Here is a 25,021-nt window from a genome sequence, read left to right on the forward strand (position 1 = left end):
ACCTCTCTCTCTGTCTTCGCCCTCTCCCTGTCTATCTATCTCTCTCTGTTTCTCTCTCTCCCTGTCTCTCTCTCTCTCTCGCTCTGTCTCTCTGTCTCTCTGTCTGTCTGTCTGTCTGTCTGTCTGTCTGTCTGTCTGTCTGTCTGTCTGTCTGTCTGTCTGTCTGTCTGTCTGTCTGTCTGTCTGTCTGTCTGTCGCTCGCTCTTCCTCTCCTCTCTCTCCTCTCTCTATTCTCTCTCCTCTCTCTCGCTCCTCTCTCTCCTCTCTCTCTTCTCTCTCCTCTCTCTCTCCTCTCTCTCTCCTCTCTCTCTTTCTCTCTCTCTCTCTCTGTCTTTCTCTCTCTCTCTCTCTCTCTCTGTCTTTCTCTCTCTCGCTCTGTCTCTCTCTGTCTCTCTCTCTCTCACTCTCTGTCTCCCTCTATTACTCTCTATCACTTCCATCATCTCCAGTTCTCTGTTGAATATTAATAGCACCTACTTTTCTGCTTGGTCTCTGTCCCACACATGCAGATTTATCAAAATGTCTGCCGCTCTGTGTGTGTGTGTGAGAGCGCGTACGTGCGTATGTAAGATGACACATTCAGGGAGGGCTCTGCCAGGTGTGTGGTGGTTGTAGCAATCAGGGAGAACAGAAAAGCACTGACTCCACAGCAATGCAGACAGTTCTATACCCCAGAGCTCTGTTCTACACTTCCACAGAACAAATCTCACTATTTATAATATTTTCTCTCTCGCTCCCACAGCGGCGGAGGCTGACCATGTGGACGGCGGACTGTCCGTGTCTGACTCCTTCACCCTCCCTCACCCTCACCCCCTGTTGTCCCACCCGGCCCTGCTGGACCCCAGCCTATCAAACAGCTTGGCCATGGGTCTGGTCGACCACGACCTGCTCACCTGTGGCCAGTGTCAGATGAACTTTCCCCTGGGAGACATCCTGCTCTTCATCGAGCACAAGAAGAAGCAGTGCCAGACCCCACTGCAAGGCCACGGCTGCTAGACACAAGATGGCCGCTGACCGCAGCAGCCCCTCCCCGCCCCACCAGCAGCAGCAGAACCAGGGTCGCCACGGCCACTGCCAGCTGAGGAAAGTGGTGGAACCGGTGGAAATCGGAATCCAGGTGACACCGGAGGACGAGAGGCTGATGGTGACGCCGACCAAAGGAATTTGCCCCAAGCAGGAGAGCGTCCTGGCTGGTAGGTTACACAGTACACACACGCACGCACACGCACACACACACACACACACACACACACACACACACACACACACACACACACACACACACACACACACACACACACACAGACCTGCGCTGTCTCTCTAAACACACAGACCTGCGCTGTCTCTCTAAACACACACAGACCTGCGCTGTCTCTCTAAACACACACAGACCTGCGCTGTCTCTCTAAACACACACAGACCTGCGCTGTCCTCTAAACACACACAGACCTGCGCTGTCTCTCTAAACACACAACAGACCTGCACCGTGTCTCTCTAAACACACAGACCTGCGCTGTCTCTCTAAACCACAGACCTGCGCTGTCTCTCTAAACACACAGACCTGCTCTGTCTCTCTAAACACACAGACCTGCGCTGTCTCTCTAAACACACAGACCTGCGCTGTCTCTCTAAACACACAGACCTGCGCTGTCTCTCTAAACACACACAGACCTGCGCTGTCTCTCTAAACACACACAGACCTGCGCTGTCTCTCTAAACACACAGACCTGTGCTGTCTCTCTAAACACACAGACTGCGCTGTCTCTACCTGCCGTCCTCTAAACACACACAGACCTGCGCTGTCTCTCTAAACACACACAGACCTGCGCTGTCTCTCTAAACACACAGACCTGCGCTGTCTCTCTAAACACACAGACCTGCGCTGTCTCTCTAAACACACAGACCTGCGCTGTCTCTCTAAACACACAGACCTGCGCTGTCTCTCTTAAACACACACAGACCTGCGCTGTCTCCTAAAACACCAGACCTGCGCTGTCTCTCTAAACACACACAGACTGCGCTGTCTCTCTAAACACACAGACCTGCGCTGTCTCTCTAAACAACAGACCTGCGCTGTCTCTCTAAACACACAGACCTGCGCTGTCTCTCTAAACACACAGACCTGCGCTGTCTCTCTAAACACACAGACCTGCGCTGTTTCTCTAAACACACACAGACCTGCGCTGTCTCTCTCACTTGCACTTAATCATCATACACATAAACCTGTCTGTCTGCCTGTCTGCCTGTCTGCCTGTCTGCCTGCCTGTCTGCCTGTCTGCCTGTCTGTCTGTCTGTCTGTCTGTCTGTCTGTCTGTCTGTCTGTCTGTCTGTCTGTCTGTCTGTCTGTCTGTCTGTCTGTCTGTCTGTCTGTCTGTCACACAGCTCTCCAGAACTGATGACCCCCCCATTCTCTCTTCTCTCATTTACCTCTGTAGCAATCAGACAGGGCCTTCCTGTTGAGATTGTGCTAGTGCTCAGCCCCAAATTAGAGAGCGAGAATAGTGAGAGAAGGAGAGAGAAGGAGAGAGAGGGAGAGTTGTTTTTTCCTTCAGCGGATTTCATTAGGGTGGGTGCCGTGAGGAGAGGAGAGAGGAGAAACAGCACATTACCCACTCAAGGCCCTAAAACCCCCTCAAGGACTCGGCTAGTTGAAACAAATTGTGCAAAACGTGACAGAGAGACTCACCCCTACTCTCATGGAGAAATCCAGCCTAAGCCATCTGCTTAAAAGGTGAAAAGCTCATTAAGATTCAAATAGGCACAAAGAAAGAGAAAAAACAAAGCAAGATTAAAATAGGTAGTTTCCTATTCAGTGGGGTAAAGAGGCATTTTACTTTAGAGCAGCTGGAGGCATGGGGAGAGAGAGCTCCTTTCCGCCACAGTTATCTTTCACAACAGCCAAGTCCTCCACAAAGAAACCCAGAGGGAACACAGGGGAAATGGGTCTCATCATTTTTTTAAATTCTGGGATGGACAAAGTTACCGCGGGGAAACCAACGCAGGGGAGCGGTTTATAACACCAACTCGGTCTTAATCATAACAGCTTTTCTTTTGCTTTTCTTGTTCTCTTCTCTCTTTCTTCTTTCTGTCATCCGTCTCCATTTCCTTCTTTCTGCAATGGTTATTTGTGAAGGTAACCCGCGGCAACAAAGATGATTTATTCCTTGCCACCACTGCTACGATATCACACGTATTTACACGTCCCTTAATAATCAGGAAGTGGCTCCACACTGATTCCTGATTCAGACTGGTCGTCGTTACAGACAGAGAACAGATGTGGAGGTTTATCTGAATATTTTCATATTGCCCTCGAATGCGCTATTTTATATAATACAGAGGATTGATGGCTACTTTGTAGTATTTTAGAACTGAATGGTACTATTCTGCACCGAGTCATGCACTCCCAAGTCTGCGAATCCATGTGTATGTTCCTGCACTCCAGTGTGTGTGGGCTCTGCGATTTGGCCGGTGCTGTAAAACACTAGTGTTTAGGGGAACTTCATCAATATGTTACCACTGTGTAACTCAACACCTCTGAGAAGGTCCCTTCCTCTCTGCCTTAGAATGCACTCCACTGCAGCTCCCTGCATGTGCAGTTTAACAGTTGATCTATTTTAATAGAGCTAGCTACATAAACACCAAATAGCTATTTGATATGGTCATTTGAGGCATGTCCAAAATATGTCTAAAATTTAAGCTTCATCTTATTTATTTTTTAAATGTTGTAATAGACTGTAAAGGTAATAGACTGTAAATAGACCACGACTTAATGACACCTCACAGCTGCGTGGAGCCTGCCTTGAGAAGTGTACTCAGGCATGTGCACTAATTGATTGGTATTGTTAATTTGAGGTCACGTTAAGGGGATTTAGTATTCATATTTGATAGTCTGCAGAGCATGTTCAGATGGACTATCCAAGTAAATATGTTACCACATACTATCTTACTGAATAGTCTTTTTGTGAAATCAACTCTACATTTAGAAATAAATTATGCTTGTGAAAAATCAAATTGCACAATATTTATTTTAATAACAGAACTTGGAAATTATTTTCAGATTAAAAAGGAAAAACATATTAGAGGTTAAATTTGATGTGCGAAGCACCAATAGCAAATTAAACCACACCAGTAGCATTTAATGTTACTAAGTTCTTCTCACAGTCTTATACAATTTACACATGAAATATATCCAAGAAGATTAACGTAATAAGTACTTTTTTGCTCGCGTTTAATTTAGAGAATAATCAAGGAAGATTAGAGTAAGGACAGGTGAAATGTGCCTTTGTAAATATTATTACAGTTTTTATAGGAGTACCTTAAATTAGTGTGAGAGAGGGGGAGATAAAGAGAGTGAGAGATGGAGAGGGAGTGAAAGACAGGGCAAGAGCGAGAGAGAATGGGGTGTGAGAGATAGAAAGCATGGCGAGGAACCGAGGCGTCGTCCTCCGAAAGCGATTAAGAAGCTTGAATGTCAGTTTGTGCGTGGGGCTAAACACAAGCCTGCAGCCAACCACCATTCATAATTGCCTCCCAGCAGGGTAAAGTATTCTTTTAGGCTAAACCTTTCCTCTTCCATTTGTTCTCAACATGAAATGGAAAAGGGGAAAGAAGACAGACACACACAAACACACTACTTTAAAAAAAATAGAAGTGGTATCTTTGCTCTCTAAGTAGTGATAATTTGGCACGAATTGTTCGTTTTTTTCCTCTCTTTAAATATATCCATCTGGCAGCTTCTGAGGGAGGGAGGGAGGGAGGGAGGGAGAGAGAGCTTCCACAGTAATAGTAGCAGCTGATTGTGAACAGAACAACATTATCAGTCTCTGTGCTCCGAGGGCCTCTGTCTCAGCCTCTCTCTGTTCTGATAAGTCTTCACGTCCAAACAGCAGTTTGATGTGTGTCTGGGTGAGAGAGGGGATACTCCCTAGCAGACATAGATGTGTTGTTTTGACAGGCTGCACACTCTCTTGCTTCACCCAGCCATCAGACACCATCTCATCACCACACTACACACCTGCCCTGCGACTGACAGCTCTGACACAGGAAGGGGAGGGACTTAGTGCTCACTCCCTGCCATCTGGAGTGTGTTTGCAGTACAGCAACCTGGCTGAAATAGCCTGTTTTGTTATTTACTATGTCTGTGGAGGAAACATAACACAGAGCATATCTGAAAGCAGAACGCAGTGGTGTACACAACAACCCAGCCGCTACTCCGTTCAGGATGTTGATTAAAAAAAAACGCTTTGATATCCAAAATCCTTATCAAGGGGGAAAAAAAGAAAAGAACAGAAAAATGCTCCTCAGCGTAGAGAAATGTCGTCCACACCTGCATCACCTCGTATTCCATTCCCTTTTACAGTAGTCATTCTCTTCCTCCCCTGACCTGGCCTGCTGTAAGGAAAGTCAATGTTATATATGAGTATATAGGGCAGCCATTGAAGTGGAACCACTCCAGGGTTGAATTGAATAGTTTTATTACTCTCCAGTATCAGCAGGACACGCAGCCTTGCTCAGCGACTGCCTTATATTGCCACTTAGCCGTCTTAAGATTCAGAGCAATTTAATTATGTTTAATAGACCCTAATTAAATAAAAATATGACATTACCACTATAGCCCGGGGCTAGGAGTGCCAGCGCTGTGGGTGAGAGAGAGGGAGAGGGAGAGAGAGGGAGAGGGAGAGGGAGAGGGAGAGAGAGGGAGAGAGAGGGAGAGGGAGAGGGAGAGGGAGAGGGAGAGGGAGAGGGAGAGAGAGAAGACACAGTGTGAGACTGAGGTTGTGTCTCAGAGGGTACCCTATATACAGTAGTGTACAACTTTTGACCAGATCCCAGGGTGCCATTTGGGACATAGAAATACCCCCCAGAGCCACCTACCCTGTGGCTCGACCAGGTTAACATCCAGAGATACAGAGCCTTTCGCCTGGGGAAAACTAGTGGAAATAGCCCTGACCGTCAGATTGCACTCAGATAGTCAATTGTATGTTATTAAGCTTTCAAAATGTAAGAAAAGGGAAGGGAGGGAGGGTGAGAGAAAGTCCCCACCACCGCCGTCTCCACTTCTACCCCTTAATGTAGTTAGCTAGTTTGAGTGGGTGAGTGAGTGAGTTACTGAGAGATAGGGAGCGTTTAAGTCCTTCCTGTCCTCTCGTTATTTTATTGCAGATTGATTGGAGGTCTCGGGGAGAGAGTGATGAGCGGAGATTGGAGCGGTGCTAGTTCTCACTTCTTCTGACGTAAGGACAATCAGTGGGCGTTTCATTGGATGAGGCAACAAAATGGCCCCATCTCATTACCAATCAGAGTTATGCATGTGTGCTATGCATTTATACTATTTCATATGACCCCGTTGAAAAGGCTTATATGGTGGTAATAGTCTTCAGAATAGTCTCATAAGGCTATCTTAATAAGCTGGTTCAAAGCCAAGGGACTGCACTGTGACTTAGCCACCAACTTTGTGAATGTATGAGTGTTGATGAGAGAGTTGAGGAGGAAGCTGGTAGTTGTGAGATCTGTGAAGAGGTGTCATAGCTCCGAGACATTCAGGTGACATTCAGGTCCCTTTACCCATACTCCCCTGGCTGTTGCCCAACCATACACTACCTCTACCCCTGGCCCACCATACACTACCTCTCCTCCTGGCCCCACCATACACTACCTCTCCCCCTGGCCCACCATACACTACCTCTCCTCCTGGCCCCACCATACACTACCTCTCCCCTGGCCCACCATACACTACCTCTCCTCCTGGCCCCACCATACACACCTCTCCCCCTGGCCCACCTACACTACCTCTCCTCCTGGCCCCACCATACACTACCTCTCCCCCTGGCCCACCATACACTACCTCTACCCCTGGCCCACCATACACTACCTCTCCTCCTGGCCCCACCATACACTACCTCTCCCCCTGGCCCACCATACACTACCTCTCCTCCTGGCCCCACCATACACTACCTCTCCTCCTGGCCCACCATACACTACCTCTCCCCCTGGCCCACCATACACTACCTCTCCTCCTGGTCCACCATACACTACCTCTCACCCTGGCCCACCATACACTACCTCTCCTCCTGGCCCCACCATACACTACCTCTCCCCTGGCCCACCATACACTACCTTCCTCCCTGGCCCCACCATACACTACCTCTCACCCTGGCCCACCTACTACTCTCTCTCCTGGCCCCACCATACACTACCTCTCTCCTGGCCCACCATAACCTACCTCTCCCGGCCCACCATACCTACTCTCCCCCTGGCCCACCATACACTACCTCTCCCCTGGCCCACCATACACTACCTCCCCCTGCCCACCTACTACCCTCTCCCGGCCCACCATACACTACTCTCCCCCTGGCCCACCATACTCTACCTCTCCTCCTGGCCCACATACACTACCTCTCCCCCTGGCCCACATACACTACCTCTCCTCCTGGCCCACCATACACTACCTCTCCCCTGGCCCCACCATACACTACCTCTCCTCCTGGCCCCACCATACACTACCTCTCCCCTGCCCCACCATACACTACCTCTCCTCCTGGCCCCACCATACACTACCTCTCACCCTGGCCCCACCATACACTACCTCTCCCCTGGCCCACCATACACTACCTCTCCCCTGCCCACCATACACTACCTCTCCTCCTGCCCCACCATACACTACCTCTCCCCCTGGCCCACCATACACTACCTCTCCTCCTGGCCCCACCATACACTACCTCTCACCCTGGCCCCACCATACACTACCTCTCCTCCTGGCCCACCATACACTACCTCTCCTCCTGGCCCCACCATACACTACCTCTCCCCCTGGCCCACGATACACTACCTCTCCCCTGACACCATACACTACCTCTCCCCCTGGCCACCAACACTACTCTCCCCTGGCCCCACCATACACTACTCTCTCCTGGCCCCACCATACACTACCTCTCCCCCTGGCCCACCATACCCTACCTCTCACCCTGGCCCACCATACACTACCTCTCCCCTGGCCCACATACACTACCTCTCTCCCTGGCCACCATACACTACCTCTCCCCTTGGCCCACCTACTCTACCTCTCCTCCTGGCCACCATACATACCTCTCCCCTGGCCCACCATACACTACCTCTCCTCCTGGCCCACCATACACTACCTCTCACCCTGGCCCCACCATACACTACCTCTCCTCTGGCCCCCATACACTACCTCTCCTCCTGGCCCCACCATACACTACCTCTCCTCCTGGCCCCACCATACACTACCTCTCACCCTGGCCCCACCATACACTACCTCTCACCCTGGCCCCACCATACACTACCTCTCCCCCTGGCCCCACCATACACTACCTCTCACCCTGGCCCACCATACACTACCTCTCCTCCTGGCCCCACCATACACTACCTCTCACCCTGGCCCCACCATACACTACCCTATCTCCTCTGGCCACCATACACTACCTCTCCTCTGGCCCACCATACACTACCTCCCCCTGGCCCACGATACATACCTCTCCCCTGACGACCATACACTACCTCTCCCCTGGCCCACCATACACTACCTCTCCCCTGGCCCCACCAACACTACCTCTCCTCCTGGCCCCACCATACACTACCTCTCCCCCTGGCCCACCATACACTACCTCTCCCCCTGGCCCACCATACACTACCTCTCCCCTGGCCCACCATAATACCTCTCCTCCTGCCCCACCATACACTACCTCTCCCCCTGGCCCACGATACACTACCTCTCCCCCTGACCCACCATACACTACCTCTCCCCCTGGCCCACCATACACTACCTCTCCCCCTGGCCCACCATACACTACCTCTCCCCCTGGCCCACCATACACTACCTCTCCCCCTGGCCCACCATACACTACCTCTCCCCCTGGCCCACCATACACTACCTCTCCTCCTGGCCCACCATACACTACCTCTCCTCCTGGCCCCACCATACACTACTCTCCTCCTGGCCACCATACACTACTCTCCCCCGGCCCCACCATCCTACCTCTCCCCTGGCCCACCATACACTACCTCTACCCCTGGCCCACATACACTACCTCTCCTGGCCCCACCATACACTACCTCTCCCCCTGGCCCACCATACACTACCTCTACCCCTGGCCCACCATACACTACCTCTCACCCTGGCCCCACCATACACTACCTCTCCTCCTGACCCCACCATACACTACCTCTCCTCCTGGCCCCACCATACACTACCTCTCCCCTGGCCACCATACACTACCTCTCCTCCTGGCCCACCATACACTACCTCTCCTCCTGGCCCCACCATACACTACCTCTCCCCTGGCCCACCATACACACCTCTACCCTGGCCACCATACATATCTCCCCCTGGCCCCACCATACACTACTCTCCTCCTGGCCACCATACATACCTCTCCCCCTGACCCCACCATACACTACCTCTCCCCCTGGCCCACCATACACTACCTCTCCTCCTGGCCCCACCATACACTACCTCTCCTCCTGGCCCCACCATACACTACCTCTCCCCCTGGCCCACCATACACTACCTCTCCCCCTGGCCCACCATACACTACCTCTCCTCCTGGCCCCACCATACACTACTCCTCCCCCTGGCCCACATACACTACCTCTCCTCCTGGCCCACCATACACTACCTCTCCCCCGGCCCACGATACACTCTCTCCTCCTGGCCCACCATACACTACCTCTCCTCCTGGCCCACCATACACTACCTCTACCTCTCCTCCTGGCCCACCATACACTACCTCTCCCCCTGGCCCACCATACACTACCTCTCCTCCTGCCCACCTACACTACCTTCCCCCTGGCCCACGTATACACTACCTCTCCTCCTGGCCCACCATACACTACCTCTCCTCCTGGCACCATACACTACCTCTCCCCCTGGCCCAATACACTACCTCTCCCCTGGCCCACCATACACTACCTTCTCCCCTGGGCCACCATACACTACCTCTCCCCCTGACCCCACCATACACTACCTCTCCCCCTGGCCCACCATACACTACCTCTCCTCCTGGCCCCACCCTACACTACTCTCCCTGGCCCACATACACTACCTCTCCCCTGGCCCACCATACACTACCTCTCCTCCTGGCCCACCATACACTACCTTCACCCTGGCCCCACCATACACTACCTCTCCTCCTGACCCCACCATACACTACCTCTCTCCCCTGACCCCACATACACCTCTCCCCCTGGCCCACCATACACTACCTCTCCTCCTGGCCCCACCATACACTACCTCTCCTCCTGGCCCCACCATACACTACCTCTCCCCCTGGCCCACCATACACTACCTCTCCTCCTGGCCCCACCATACACTACCTCTCCTCCTGGCCCACCATACACTACCTCCCCCCTGGCCCACCATACACTACCTCTCCCCTGGCCCACCATACACTACCTCGCCCCTGGCCACATACACTACCTCTCCTCCTGGCCCCACCATACACTACCTCTCCCCCTGGCCCACCATACACTCCTCTCCCCTGGCCCACCATACACTACCTCTCCTCCTGGCCCCACCAACACTACCTCCCCCTGGCCCACGATACACTACCTCTCTCCTGGCCCACCATACACTACCTCTCCTCCTGGCCCACCATACACTACCTCTCCCCCTGGCCCACCATACACTACCTCTCCTCCTGGCCCACCATACACTACCTCTCCTCCTGGCCCCACCATACACTACCTCTCCCCTGGCCCCACCATACACTACCACTCCTCCTGGCCCCACCATACACATACCTTCCTCCTGGCCCCACCATACACTACCTCTCCCTGGCCACCATACACTACCTCTCCTCCTGCCCACCATACACTACCTCTCCCCTGGCCCACCATACACTACCTCTCCTCCTGGCCCACCATACACTACCTCTCCTCCTGGCCCACGATACACTACCTCTCCTCCTGTCCCACCATACACTACCTCTCCTCCTGGCCCACCATACACTACCTCTCCCCCTGGCCCACCATACACTACCTCTCCCCCTGGCCCACCATACACTACCTCTCCCCCTGGCCCACCATACACTACCTCTCCCCCTGGCCCACCATACACTACCTCTCCCCTGGCCCACCATACACTACCTCCCCACTGGCCCACCATACACTACCTCTCCTCCTGGCCCACCATACACTACCTCTCCTCTTGCCCCACCATACACTACCTCTCCTCCTGGCCCACCATACACTACCTCTCCTCCTGGCCCACGATACACTACCTCTCTCCTGTCCACCATACACTACCTCTCCTCCGGCCCACCATACACTACCTCTCCCTGGCCCACCATACACTACCTCTCCCCTGGCCCACCATACACTACCTCTCCCCCTGGCCCACCATACACTACCTCTCTCCCTGGCCCACCATACACTACCTCTCCCCCTGGCCCACCATACACTACCTCTCCCACTGGCCCACCATACACTACCTCTCCTCCTGGCCCACCATACACTACCTCTCCTCTTGACTGTAGGTATAACTGTAGCTGTGGACTCTAGTTATACTGTTGCTATGGGTTGTAGGTTTTACTTTAGCTATGGACTGTTGGTATAACTTTAGCTGTGGACTGTAGGTATAACTGTAACTATGGGCTGTAGGTATAACTGTATCTGTAGACTGTAAGTATAACTGTAGCTGTAGGTATACCTGTAGCTGTGGACTGTAGGTATAACTGTAGCTGAGGGCTGTATGTTTAACTGTAGCTGTAGACTGTAGTTATTACCGTAACTATGTGCTGTAGGTGTAACTGTATCTGTGGACTGTAGGTATAACTGTAACTATGGGCTGTAGGTATAACTGTATCTGTAGACTGTAGGTATAACTGTATCTGTAGACTGTAGGTATAACTGTATCTGTAGACTGTAGGTATAACTGTATCTGTAGACTGTAGGTATAACTGTATCTGTAGACTGTAGGTATAACTGTAGCTGTAGACTGTAGGTATAACTGTAGCTGTAGACTGTAGGTATAACTGTATCTGTAGACTGTATTCATAACTGTAGCTATGGACTATAGGTATAACTGTAGCTGTAGACTGTAGGTATAACTGTATCTGTAGACTGTAGGTATAACTGTATCTGTAGACTGTAGGTATAACTGTATCTGTAGACTGTAGGTATAACTGTATCTGTAGACTGTAGGTATAACTGTAGCTGTAGACTGTAGGTATAACTGTAGCTGTAGACTGTAGGTATAACTGTATCTGTAGACTGTAGGTATAACTGTATCTGTAGACTGTAGGTATAACTGTAGCTGTAGACTGTAGGTATAACTGTAGCTATAGACTGTAGGTATAACTGTATCTGTAGACTGTATTCATAACTGTAGCTATGGACTATAGGTATAACTGTAGCTGTAGACTGTAGGTATAACTGTATCTGTAGACTGTAGGTATAACTGTAGCTGTAGACTGTAGGTATAACTGTAGCTGTAGACTGTAGGTATAACTGTAGCTATGGACTATAGGTATAACTGTAACTATGGGCTGTAGGTATAACTGTAACTATGGGCTGTAGGTATAACTGTATCTGTAGACTGTAGGTATAACTGTATCTGTAGACTGTAGGTATAACTGTAGCTGTAGGTATAACTGTAGCTGTAGCTGTATCTGTAACTGTAGCTGTGTCTGTTGCTGCATTTGTAACTATGGCTGTGCCTGGATCAATGTGTGGGTGTCAATGTGTGTTTGACTTGATGTGCTGCTCTGGAGCCGTTACCAGGGCTGGCTCTCTTGTTGCTCTGTTGTTTCAATAAAGCCATGAGTGTCTGGAACCGAGCGACCCCTTTTGGAAGTGGTAATTGCCCACTTTTGTCTCGTTCCGTTCCCGCTCTCTTCTGCGAACCATTCACACACACGACATCCTCTCTCTCTCTCTCTCTCTCTCTCTCTCTCTCTCTCTCTCTCTCTCTCTCTCTCTCTCTCTCTCTCTCTCTCTCTCTCTCTCTCTCAATTTAAGGGGGCTTTATTGGCACGGGAAACATAATGTTTACATTGCCAAAGCAAGTGAAATAGATAATAAACAAAAGTGAAATAAACAATAAAACATTAACAGTAAACATAACACTCACAAAAGTTCCAAAATGATACTCCCTCCCTCCCTCCCTCCCTCCCTCCCTCCCTCCCTCCCTTGTTTTGTAGTGCTGTTGGCTCCCTTGTTTTGTAGTGCTGTTGGCTCCCTTGTTTTGTAATGCTGTTGGTGAAGGGTTTTGTTCACATGCATTTCAAATAAAGTGTCAGTGTGTGAGATGCGTATTTAATCAGCTGCACTAGCCTGACTGTTTAGTTTTCTGTATGAGGTATTTATAGTACCAGTATCAATAACCCACACATCTTCAGAGATATTTCTATTAAATGAACTCTGATCAAAATCTCCTATTACCACCATTGTCTGCTGTATTAGCTGACTATGTAATGCGCCAATATTTTCTACAGTTTCTGTCTTGTGAGTAGCCAGCCCATGTTTTCTCAGTATAAGCTTGTAGCCCTGGCTGTGCTGTGTGAGTAGAGACTTGCTCCTGCAGCGATTAGCTAGCCTGGGTTGTGCTGAGACTTGCTCCTGCAGCGATTAGCTAGCCTGGGTTGAGCTGTGTGAGTAGAGAGTTGCTCCTGCAGCAATTAGCTAGCCTGGGTTGTGCTGAGTGAGTAGAGACTTGCTCTTGCAGCGATTAGCTAGCCTGGGTTCTGCTGTGTGAGTAGAGACTTGCTCCTGCAGCGATTAGCTAGCCTGGGTTGTTGTCAGGGTTGTGTGCGGCGAAGTAGCAGAGTCAAATGCAGGACACAGGTGTTGAGCGAAACACAAAACGTTTACTCAAAAATCACAGCAAAATTCCACAAAGGGAATAATTACAAAAACATCATAAGAAATAACAACAACCACTAACGTAACAAACAATCACGGACAAAACAGAAATGAAAGCCAGAGGGTAAATAGGGAACATAATAGGGGAATTGAAACCAGGTGTGTAATTATGCAGACAAAACAAAACGAAACAGAAAAATGGATCGGTGGTGACTAGAAAGCCGGTGACGTCGACCGCCGAACACCACCCGAACAAGGAGAAGGGCCGACTTCGGCGGAAGTCGTGACAGTTGTGCTGTGTGAGTAGAGACTTGCTCCTGCAGCGATTAGCTAGCCTGGGTTGTGCTGTGTGAGTAGAGACTTGCTCCTGCAGCGATTAGCTAGCCTGGGTTGTGCTGTGTGAGTAGAGACTTGCTCCTGCAGCGATTAGCTAGCCTGGGTTGTGCTGAGTAGAGACTTGCTCCTGCAGCGATTAGCTAGCCTGGGTTGTGCTGTGTGAGTAGAGACTTGCTCCTGCAGCGATTAGCTAGCCTGGGTTGTGCTGTGTGAGTAGAGACTTGCTCCTGCAGCGATTAGCTAGCCTGGGTTGTGCTGAGTAGAGACTTGCTCCTGCAGCGATTAGCTAGCCTGGGTTGTGCTGTGTGAGTAGAGACTTGCTCCTGCAGCGATTAGCTAGCCTGGGTTGTGCTGTGTGAGTAGAGACTTGCTCCTGCAGCGATTAGCTAGCCTGGGTTGTGCTGAGTAGAGACTTGCTCCTGCAGCGATTAGCTAGCCTGGGTTGTGCTGTGTGAGTAGAGACTTGCTCCTGCAGCGATTAGCTAGCCTGGGTTGTGCTGTGTGAGTAGAGACTTGCTCCTGCAGCGATTAGCTAGCCTGGGTTGTGCTGTGTGAGTAGAGACTTGCTCCTGCAGCGATTAGCTAGCCTTACACACTGCAGAGGAAGACTCCTTTGGTGAAACACACTCAACTGGCTTTCTCTTCTCTCTTTTTCTTCTTTCCCCTCTCCTCCTCTCCTCCTCTCCCTCTCTCCTTCTTTCCCCTCTCCTCCTCTCCTCCTCTCCTCCTGTCCTCCTCTCCTCCTCTCCTCCTCTCCTCTGCTCCTGGCCTCACCTCTCCTCTCCTCTGCTCCTTAATCCACTGCTTCTAACCCCAGGAAAGTGATACATTTATGTCAGGTTTGAAATGGTCTCCAAATGCTGCCTCCTGGATATGATCCAAAGGCAGGCGGAATACAGGACAAGAGAGACCTGGGCGAGAATGAGGGAGCCAGTGGGAATGAGTGACAGTGAGAGAGGGAGAGAGAGAGAACGCGAGAAGAAAATAAAACAGTTTTAGTCATTAATAGACAATAAAAAGGGAAAGCTGCATCTTCAAAATCCTTTTTAGATTTTTGCCTCGTTTACCTTTTTTCGAGTTAATCACTTTGCATGCGCTCATTTAAATATAAAACATTTCTTTAATCATCAAAGCTAGTGAGCCTCATGCATATTCATACATTCCCCCCGCTCTCCACTCATCACCCCCCTCCACATCACAGGTTCATTACCTCGCTCCAGAGCCAAACAGCCATTAGCCTCAGCCAGCTCTCTAATCACACACACACACACACACACACACACACACACACACACACACACACACACACACACACACACACACACACACACACACACACACACACACACACACACACACACACATACATACAAACACACACAGAGGCTTGGTCATAAGCACACTAACCATGCTAACCCGATATAACTAACTTCACTACAAGCCCATCCATCCTTCAATTCTGCAATAACTTAATAGACTTGTTATACATTCTCTCTGATAGGAAAAAAGAAAGCTGGGAATGAAAGAGAGCGAGGACGAGAGAAGGAGAGAGAAAACAAGTGTGCGAGAGAGAGAATGTGAACGAGAGAGAAAGGGAGAGGGAGAAGGGAGAGAGAGAATGTGAACGAGAGAGAAAGGGAGAGGGAGAAGGGAGAGAGAGAATGTGAACGAGAGGGAGAAGGGAGAGAGAGAATGTGAACGAGAGGGAGAAGGAGAGAGAGAATGTGAACGAGAGGGAGAAGGGAGAGAGAGAATGTGAACGAGAGAGAGAAGGGAGAGAGAGAATGTGAACGAGAGGGAGAAGGAGAGAGAGAATGTGAACGAGAGGGAGAAGGAGAGAGAGAATGTGAACGAGAGGGAGAAGGGAGAGAGAGAATGTGAACGAGAGAGAGAAGGGAGAGAGAGAATGTGAACGAGAGAGAAAGGGAGAGGGAGAAGGGAGAGAGAGAATGTGAACGAGAGGGAGAAGGGAGAGAGAGAATGTGAACAAGAGGGAGAAGGGAGAGAGAGAATGTGAACGAGAGGGAGAGGGAGAGAGAGAATGTGAACGAGAGGGAGAAGGGAGAGGGAGAAGGGAGAGAGAGAATGTGAACGAGAGGGAGAAGGGAGAGAGAGAATGTGAACGAGAGAGAAAGGGAGAGGGAGAGGGATAGGGAGAATGTGAACGAGAGGGAGAAGGGAGAGAGAGAATGTGAACGAGAGGGAGAAGGGAGAGAGAGAATGTGAACGAGAGAGAAAGGGAGAGGGAGAAGGGAGAGAGAGAATGTGAACGAGAGGGAGAAGGGAGAGAGAGAATGTGAACGAGAGGGAGAAGGGAGAGAGAGAATGTGAACGAGAGAGAATGTGAACGAGAGGGAGAAGGGAGAGAGAGAATGTGAACGAGAGAGAGAAGGGAGAGAGAGAATGTGAACGAGAGAGAAAGGGAGAGGGAGAATGTGAACGAGAGGGAGAAGGGAGAGAGAGAATGTGAACGAGAGGGAGAGGGAGAGAGATAATGTGAACGAGAGGGAGAAGGGAGAGAGAGAATGTGAACGAGAGAGAAAGGGAGAGAGAGAGAATGTGAACGAGAGGGAGAAGGGAGAGAGAGAATGTGAACGAGAGAGAAATGGAGAGGGAGAAGGGAGAGAGAGAATGTAGACGAGAGGGAGAACGGAGAGAGAGAATGTGAACGAGAGAGAAAGGGAGAGGGAGAAGGGAGAGAGAGAATGTGAACGAGAGAGAAAGGGAGAGGGAGAAGGGAGAGAGAGAATGTGAAAGAGAGGGAGAAGGGAGAGAGAGAATGTGAACGAGAGAGAGCGAGAGAGGGAGAGGGAGAATGTGAACGAGAGAGAAAGGGAGGGAGAAGGGAGAGAGAGAATGTGAACGAGAGAGAAAGGGAGAGGGAGAAGGGAGAGAGAGAATGTGAACGAGAGAGAAAGGGAGAGGGAGAAGGGAGAGAGAGAATGTGAACGAGAGGGAGAACGGAGAGAGAGAATGTGAACGAGAGGGAGAAGGGAGAGAGAGAATGTGAACGAGAGAGAGAGGGAGAAGGGAGAGAGAGAATTTAGACGAGAGGGAGAACGGAGAGAGAGAATGTGAACGAGAGAGAAAGGGAGAGGGAGAAGGGAGAGAGAGAATGTGAACGAGAGGGAGAAGGGAGAGAGAGAATGTGAACAAGAGAGAAAGGGAGAGGGAGAGGGAGAGGGAGAATGTGAACGAGAGGGAGAAGGGAGAGAGAGAATGTGAACGAGAGAGAAAGGGAGAGGGAGAAGGGAGAGAGAGAATGTGAACGAGAGGGAGAAGGGAGAGAGAGAATGTGAACGAGAGGGAGAAGGGAGAGAGAGAATGTGAACAAGAGAGAAAGGGAGAGGGAGAAGGGAGAGGGAGAATGTGAACGAGAGGGAGAAGGGAGAGAGAGAATGTGAACTAGAGAGAAAGGGAGAGGGAGAGGGAGAATGTGAACGAGAGGGAGAGGGAGAAGGGAGAGAGAGAATGTGAACGAGAGAGAGAGAGAGAGAATGTGAACGAGAGAGAGAGATGGAGAGGGAGAAGGGTGAGAGTGAAAAACCTGTTCTCTGGCTGGAGCTCTGAATATTTGTCAAGAGGCTTGACGAAAGTCTCATTTGCATAATGACTTTGTAGTTCTGCATTAATAACATTTGCATATGAAGCCGTGTTAATTACTCCTGATCAGGCTTTTTTGCATTCATGCATGTTAATTTTCTGCGACTTGCGAGAATTGATGTCCTGGTGTCAGGGATGTGATTGGTGGAAGAGGGCGGTTGTTGAGGCTGGGGGAGGGGGGGGGGGGGGGGGGGGGGTAGTGATGAGGAGAGGTTGCGGGAAGGAGGAAGAGGAGGAGGGTGGTTATTGAGAGAATACAGAGAATGGATGGATGGATGGCACAGACATTTGAGTTATTCTTATTCTTCATTCTGGTTTTATTGATGGAGAATAAGAAGGAGCCTTTCTGAAGGAATCGTGCCTCAGTGTGAGGAGACAGAGGAGCCAGACCAAATGCTCCCGCTCGCAGACAGCCGTTTCAAATCTATTGTTTATCTCACTGATTTATCTCAAAGCCACTTATTTTGGACCAATACGGTAAAACAGGCTCCAAGAGAAATGAATGGAGGGTATTGTCAGTGGTGAATAATATCGCCCTGAAAACATATTGTCAAGAAAATATAGCATCCTTCACAAGGCTCTTATTTATTATCTTGCATTTCATTTTTTCTCCATGATTTATGGCTGTGCCTCTCTGGCTCTATAAGAATCATGAGTGAATCTTGTCACTGGCCAATATTTAAACCTTTCTGTGATTTGTTTGTTTTGATCTGAGTGTTCTAAGTTAGTGAACTCTGGGTAATTGTGATTATTTTCGGGCATTGCTAGTGACATCACTTCTGTAGTCTTTTGTTTGGATTTTCTGCTTGTGTAATAACTCCATAAAGTCAACAGTCTTTTATCCAGACAGAGTTTTAACAAACGTTGTTTAAGCCCCCTTGTTATATTTGAGTCTTTTCCCTGCAGACTGAGCCCATTTAACTATCCCACGGGGCCGATCGGCTGGGTTTAGAGCTCCGTTGTCCTCTTACTGAAGCTACTCCATTCCTCAGCTCTATCTTTCTATTCATAGTCACTCTGACTTCAACCATTTGCTCATGGAATTTTGGCCTTTCACTTGTGGTTTCGGCTAGTGCTTCACACAGCAATGTGTGTGTGTGTGTTTCTCTAGATGCACAAAAGCAAGGGAGACCGAGTCGAGAGAGAAATAAGAGAGAGAGAAATTGAGAAAGAGAAAGTGTGTGTGTGTGTGTGTGTGTTTTTTTTCCGGAGAAAGAGAATCTGGTGGTCTCCTAGTGATTTGAACATAACGAGAAAATAAAACCCAGGGCTTTTACCAGCGTGAAGAGTCTGGGGCCTCTGCCAAAACAAAGAGATTTTAGAGCCGACAGACGCTCAACACAGGAGTGGAGTAAGGCAGCGAACCAGGCCGTGCTTGACGGATGGGAGATGGGGCTCGGATACTTTAAAAGGATCTCACTCGAGCTGCGTTGTCATCACCCCGAAGATAATTGTGCTGAAGGACATTTAATCCCTGAAAAATGGTAAAATACACAGGGAAAATACACGCGGATAAGTCTGGGACTTGTTTCTCTTTTTAAATCTAATCTTTAGGACGTATTATTGTAATATAGTATCATATCTTATATTGATTTATTTTCTGCCACAAAATGAATGTGATTGATGGAGTTGATTGGATAGAGCGGTACAGTTTGTCTCTGATTGTGTGTAAGTCCTACACTTGTAAAACAGATATTGTTGCTGTGAAAATAAGTAAGAGAAGGAAAAAAAACAGACAGCATTTGATTCTGATAGCATTGTCACGGTGACAACGGCTTTGTGCAAACTAAGGAAAGGATACTTTCGTATTCATTTGAAAATACTATCGGATTTTATCCCTTGGCCCTTGAAGAAAGGCTGTATTTATCAATGTTTCCTTTGTTGTGAATGTCACTGTATGGTGTGTGTGTGTGTGTGTGTGTGTGTGTGTGTGTGTGTGTGTGTGTGTGTGTGTGTGTGTGTGTGTGTGTGTGTGTGTGTGTGTGTGTGTGTGTGTGTGTGTGTGTGTGTGTGTGTGTGTGTGTGTGTGAGAAAGAGTGGAGAGGACACGCCTGACTTGTTGAAAGACTCCTTTCCCTCCCTTTCTCACTCTCTCTCTCTTTCTCTCTCTTCTCTTCTCTCTTTTTCTCTCTCTTCTCTCTCTCTTTCTCTCTCTCTCTCTCTCTCTCTCTCTCTCTCTTCTCTCTCTCTAATCTCTCTTTCTCTGTGGTGTCTCAGGTCAGGTGGTTGAGTAGAGCTGCAGAGTGAGGTAGTTTCCCCAGCCCTGTGTCACTGAGAGCAGGAAACTGTTTAGCTTTAGAGAAACACACCTCTGTTTACAATCTCTACAGGAGAGAAACTGTGTAACTCTGTGTAAGTGTTTGCTTGGCCCCACAGGCTCACAGCTTTGTATTTATGTTATGGGCACAGTAGGCCAGCAAACCACAAACTCACCTTTCCATACACTGCACATATTGCGTAAGGTGTATTTCACAAGGTAGCTAGCTAAGCTTCCTTCCATCCAGGACCTCTATACCATAAGACTACTGAACATCTAATCAAATGGCTACCCAGACTAGTTGCATTGCCCCCCCCCCCCCTTTCTTTACAGTGCTGCTACTCTCTGTTATTATCTATACATAAGTCACTTTAATCACTCTACCTACATGTATATATTACCCCAATTACTTCAACTAACCGGTGCCCCCGCACATTGACTCTGTACCGGTAGCCCCTGTATTTAGCCTCGCTATTGTTATTTTACTGCTGCTCTTTAATTATTTGTAACTTTTATTTCTTATTTTTTTAGGTATTTTTCTTAAAACTGCATTGTTGGTTAAGGGCTTGTAAGTAAGCATTTCACTGTTGTTCTACCTGTTGTATTTGGCGCATGTAACAAATAAAATGTTATTTGATTTTATTAACAAAGGTGTATTTTCCTGCAGTCAATGACCAAAAGTGGCCTCAATGGTGGAATGTTATTCATCATTTCATGATTAATAAATATAATTATTTGTTTAAACTACGAACATCTGGTGTTTCTATGTCAAACGGTTTTGTTATATTTCAGTCTTCTGTGATGTACATAAAGTGTAATATTGGGATGCAAACTCAAAATGTAATAGATTTCACCTCTATATCTGACATGGTACAGGTGTCTTGTTTTTTTAAGCCCATAACCATGTGTGTGAGGTGTTACTTTTGTTTCAAAGTAGATGTGTTTAAAACTACCCAGAAACACTCTGTGTGACCCCGATTTAGCCCACTGCAGTAAAAGGTTAAACAATGTGCACACCTTAATTCCTTTGTTGATGTAACACTTCTGGTTTGCAGTATTGTGGCGTAACAGAGAGTTTTTTGGGGGGAGGGACTTGTTTTCTTTTGGTGGAGTGAGGTGCTGAATTGTGTCGACACACAGATGCACGCACACATGCTCACACACACACATGCTCACACACACACATACTCACACACACACATGCTCACACATGCTCACAGGCACACATGCTCACACTCACACATGCTCACACACACACAGGCTCACATGCACACATGCTCACACACACACACATGCTCACACACACACACACACACACACACACACACACACACACACACACACACACACACACACACACACACACACACACACACACACACACACACACACATGCTCACACACATACATGCTCACAGGCACACATGCTCACACTCACACATGCTCACACACACACACACACACACAGGCTCACACGCACACATGCTCACACACACACACACACATGCTCACACACACACACACACACATGCTCACACACACACATGCTCACACACACACATGCTCACACACACACGTGCTCACACACACATGCGCACACACACACATGCTCACACACACACATGCTCACACACACACACACACACACACACACACATGCTCACACACACACGTGCTCACACACACATGCGCACACACACACATGCTCACACATACACATGCTCACACACACACACACACACACACACACACACACACACACACACACACACACACACACACACACACACACACACACACACACATGCTCACACACACACACATGCTCACACACACACATGCTCACACACACACATGCTCACACACACACAGAACAGTGAAAAGTTCAATGTTAAAACTGTAAGGAGTTAGTCTCCCACATGAAACCATCAAACACTCTGCTGCATGCCGCTTTATGGTAGTCACATGGTACACGGTGGCAGATTTGTTTTTTTCCTACCACAGCAGGGGAATTAAGTTGACAGTAATTTGGACTGGAAACGCCCCGCCAAAATGTTTTGGTAGCTCTCCCTCTGTTTCTCTCCTAGTTTTTTCCTTCCTTAATTGTGGAGGTTATGGTGTACGGACGGAAAGAGCGATCCTTCCAACTATGTCACAACTACTCTGATACTAGGGAACTTTTAAAGGCAACTCCATGCTTTTTGAATTGAGTGAAAATCAGTAGCAGAGGGTTTTTAAAGATACCTTTTGGGTGGGTGTGTTTTTTCAGGCAGACATACAGCTTCAGAAATGACCCAGTGTTTACATCTCTGTCTGCCAAATGCAGACGCTGGCTTCACAGGCTCCCTCCATGTATTCCACTTTCTCAGCTGCTGTCACACTGGGTGTGTCAACCTAACAGCATTTGTTATAGTCTCCGTAAAATATTTCAATTTCTGCAGGCACGCACACAGAGCGAGCTTGGGGAAGGTAATGCACATGGTAAGCCTCTCAGGCTCCTGTCTAGAGTTCCTGGGCTGAGGGCTGAGGGCTGAGGGCTGAGGGCTGAGGGCTGAGAGCTAAGGGCTGAGAGCTGAGGGCTGAGGCGAGGGGGCACATTTATGGTACAAAGCCTATTTTGCTGGTAGAGAGAGATAGCGAGAGGTAGAGAGAGAGAGAGTGTGTGTCGTCGGTGCAGCGTCATACAATGGCATCTCTGGTGTAGGCCGTGGCGTGCTGGACAGAGTGGGATTACACGTCCCACTGCGCGCACCTCGTTCTGAATGGCTGCCCACCGCCGCTCTCCTCTCCGAGTCCCCTCTCCCGGGTCGGAACGACAGAGCGCTGGTCGTTCTTCCTCCCACGCATACAGCATTCCCAGGAATTAGTCCAGCTCTCTGAGTGCTGGTTTAAATCCTCCAGACCTAACAAGCCGCCCGGTCCTCTCCTCTCCAGCCCGGAGTAAACCTGAGTGCTGGTTTAAATCCTCCAGACCTAACAAGCCACCCCGGTCCTCTCCTCTCCAGCCCGGAGTAAACCTGAGTGCTGGTTTAAATCCTCCAGACCTAACAAGCCACCCCGGTCCTCTTCTCTCCAGCCCGGAGTAAACCTGAGTGCTGGTTTAAATCCTCCAGACCTAACAAGCCACCCCGGTCCTCTCCTCTCCAGCCCGGAGTAAACCTGAGTGCTGGTTTAAATCCTCCAGACCTAACAAGCCGCCCGGTCCTCTCCTCTCCAGCCCAGAGTAAACCTGAGTGCTGGTTTAAATCCTCCAGACCTAACAAGCCACCCCGGTCCTCTCTTCTCCAGCCTGGAGTAAACCTGACAATACAATAGGGCCGCTGCCGTTTAGCCTTCTGAAATGACCACTTAACTAAAGCTAATTTCTCACTCTGTTAACCACTGGGAGGATTAGAGACCCCACTCTGGAGTAACGCGTGTTCGGTGGCGTGGAGGGATGAAGGAGAAGGCGTTAGGAGAGGATTTAAACCTCAATTACAAGGAACCGAGGGAGGCTGTTTGTTAGAAGAGAAGGTGTTATTTTGGTCATTTGTGACCAGTACTCTGTTGTGTGTGTTTCTAAACGGCCGAGGGCGGCACAGCCTGACGAATGTGTGTTGATCCCCTTGTTTAGGAGGGTTTAAGCCTGCTAACGGTCGCAGCACACTCTACATACACCACACACGCTACACACACACCTGGGCAGCACACGGCGATGGCTTTCAACACTTAGCTGCCCCATGCGGCTTTAAATATTAATATTTGTCCTCCTCAGTCTTCTCCTCTGTTTCTCTCTCTGCCCCCCCCCCATCCTCAGTACCTAAAATATGTAGTAGCGGTCAGGTCTGTTTGTATATGGCAGGCCTATAATCAGGCCTCTCGAACAATTATTGATCTTGTCTGCGGGGAAGGGAAGGTAGTAGGGAGAAGAAGTTATATGATAGGCAGGGGATGGCTTTAGGGGCTGTGTCTAGAGTTGGGTCTTCATGAAAGAGCTTCAAGTATTTGGGCATTTACATGATCATTATCTGTTGTTGTAATATGTATATTAGTTCCTATTATACACACACACACACACACACACACACACACACACACACACACACACACACACACACACACACACACACACACACACACACACACACACACCCCACCCCCCAGCGGGCGAAAGCCTTATTATTAACTGTCACCCTTGAGCAGAGAGGTGTTTTAACACACATCCAGCAGGGAGAAAGAAGGCATACCTCGGAGGAAATTGCAGATAGGGGAACGTTTTTGTATGGTTACATTCTCCCCACCCATAATTACTATCGGAGATTTAATTTATTCCTCCTTCAACCCAGGCCATACTGTTAGGACTAGCCTGTGGAATAAAGCTGGGTATATACATTACAGCATAGTCAGGCCACCCGCAGTGACAGAACACATACAGCGTTTCCTATCTTTGTGCGCGGACAGGGTTTGTGCACGGACATGGTTTGTGCACGGACAGGGTTTGTGCACGGACAGGGTTTGGTCACGGACAGGGTTTGGTCACGGACAGGGTTTGGTCACGGACAGGGTTTGGTCACGGACAGGGTTTGGTCACGGACAGGGTTTGTGCACGGATAGGGTTTGTGCACGGACAGGGTTTGTGCACGGACAGGGTTTGTGCACGGATAGGGTTTGGTCACGGACAGGGTTTGGTCACGGACAGGGTTTGGTCACGGACAGGGTTTGGTCACGGACAGGGTTTGGTCACGGACAGGGTTTGGTCACGGACAGGGTTTGTGCACGGACAGGGTTTGTGCACGGACAGGGTTTGTGCACGGACAGGGTTTGGTCACGGACAGGGTTTGGTCACGGACAGGGTTTGGTCACGGACAGGGTTTGGTCACGGACAGGGTTTGGTCACGGACAGGGTTTGGTCACGGACAGGGTTTGGTCACGGACAGGGTTTGTGCACGGACAGGGTTTGTGCACGGACAGGGTTTGTGCACGGACAGGGTTTGTGCACGGACAGGGTTTGGTCACGGACAGGGTTTG

General features: G+C 49.4%; 1 protein-coding gene across 1 annotated transcript in view; it reads left to right on the top strand.

Moving 5' to 3' along the window:
* LOC120040750 (B-cell lymphoma/leukemia 11B-like) overlaps window positions 1–25,021 on the top strand; it is a 98,233-nt gene that overhangs the window by 26,483 nt on the left and 46,729 nt on the right. The window contains 2 exon segments of the mRNA XM_038985797.1: window positions 743–993; window positions 995–1,193. Coding sequence (XP_038841725.1) covers window positions 743–993; window positions 995–1,193 — 450 coding nt within the window.

The sequence above is a fragment of the Salvelinus namaycush genome, unplaced genomic scaffold, assembly GCF_016432855.1.
Source record: "Salvelinus namaycush isolate Seneca unplaced genomic scaffold, SaNama_1.0 Scaffold379, whole genome shotgun sequence".
Taxonomy (NCBI): domain Eukaryota; kingdom Metazoa; phylum Chordata; class Actinopteri; order Salmoniformes; family Salmonidae; genus Salvelinus; species Salvelinus namaycush.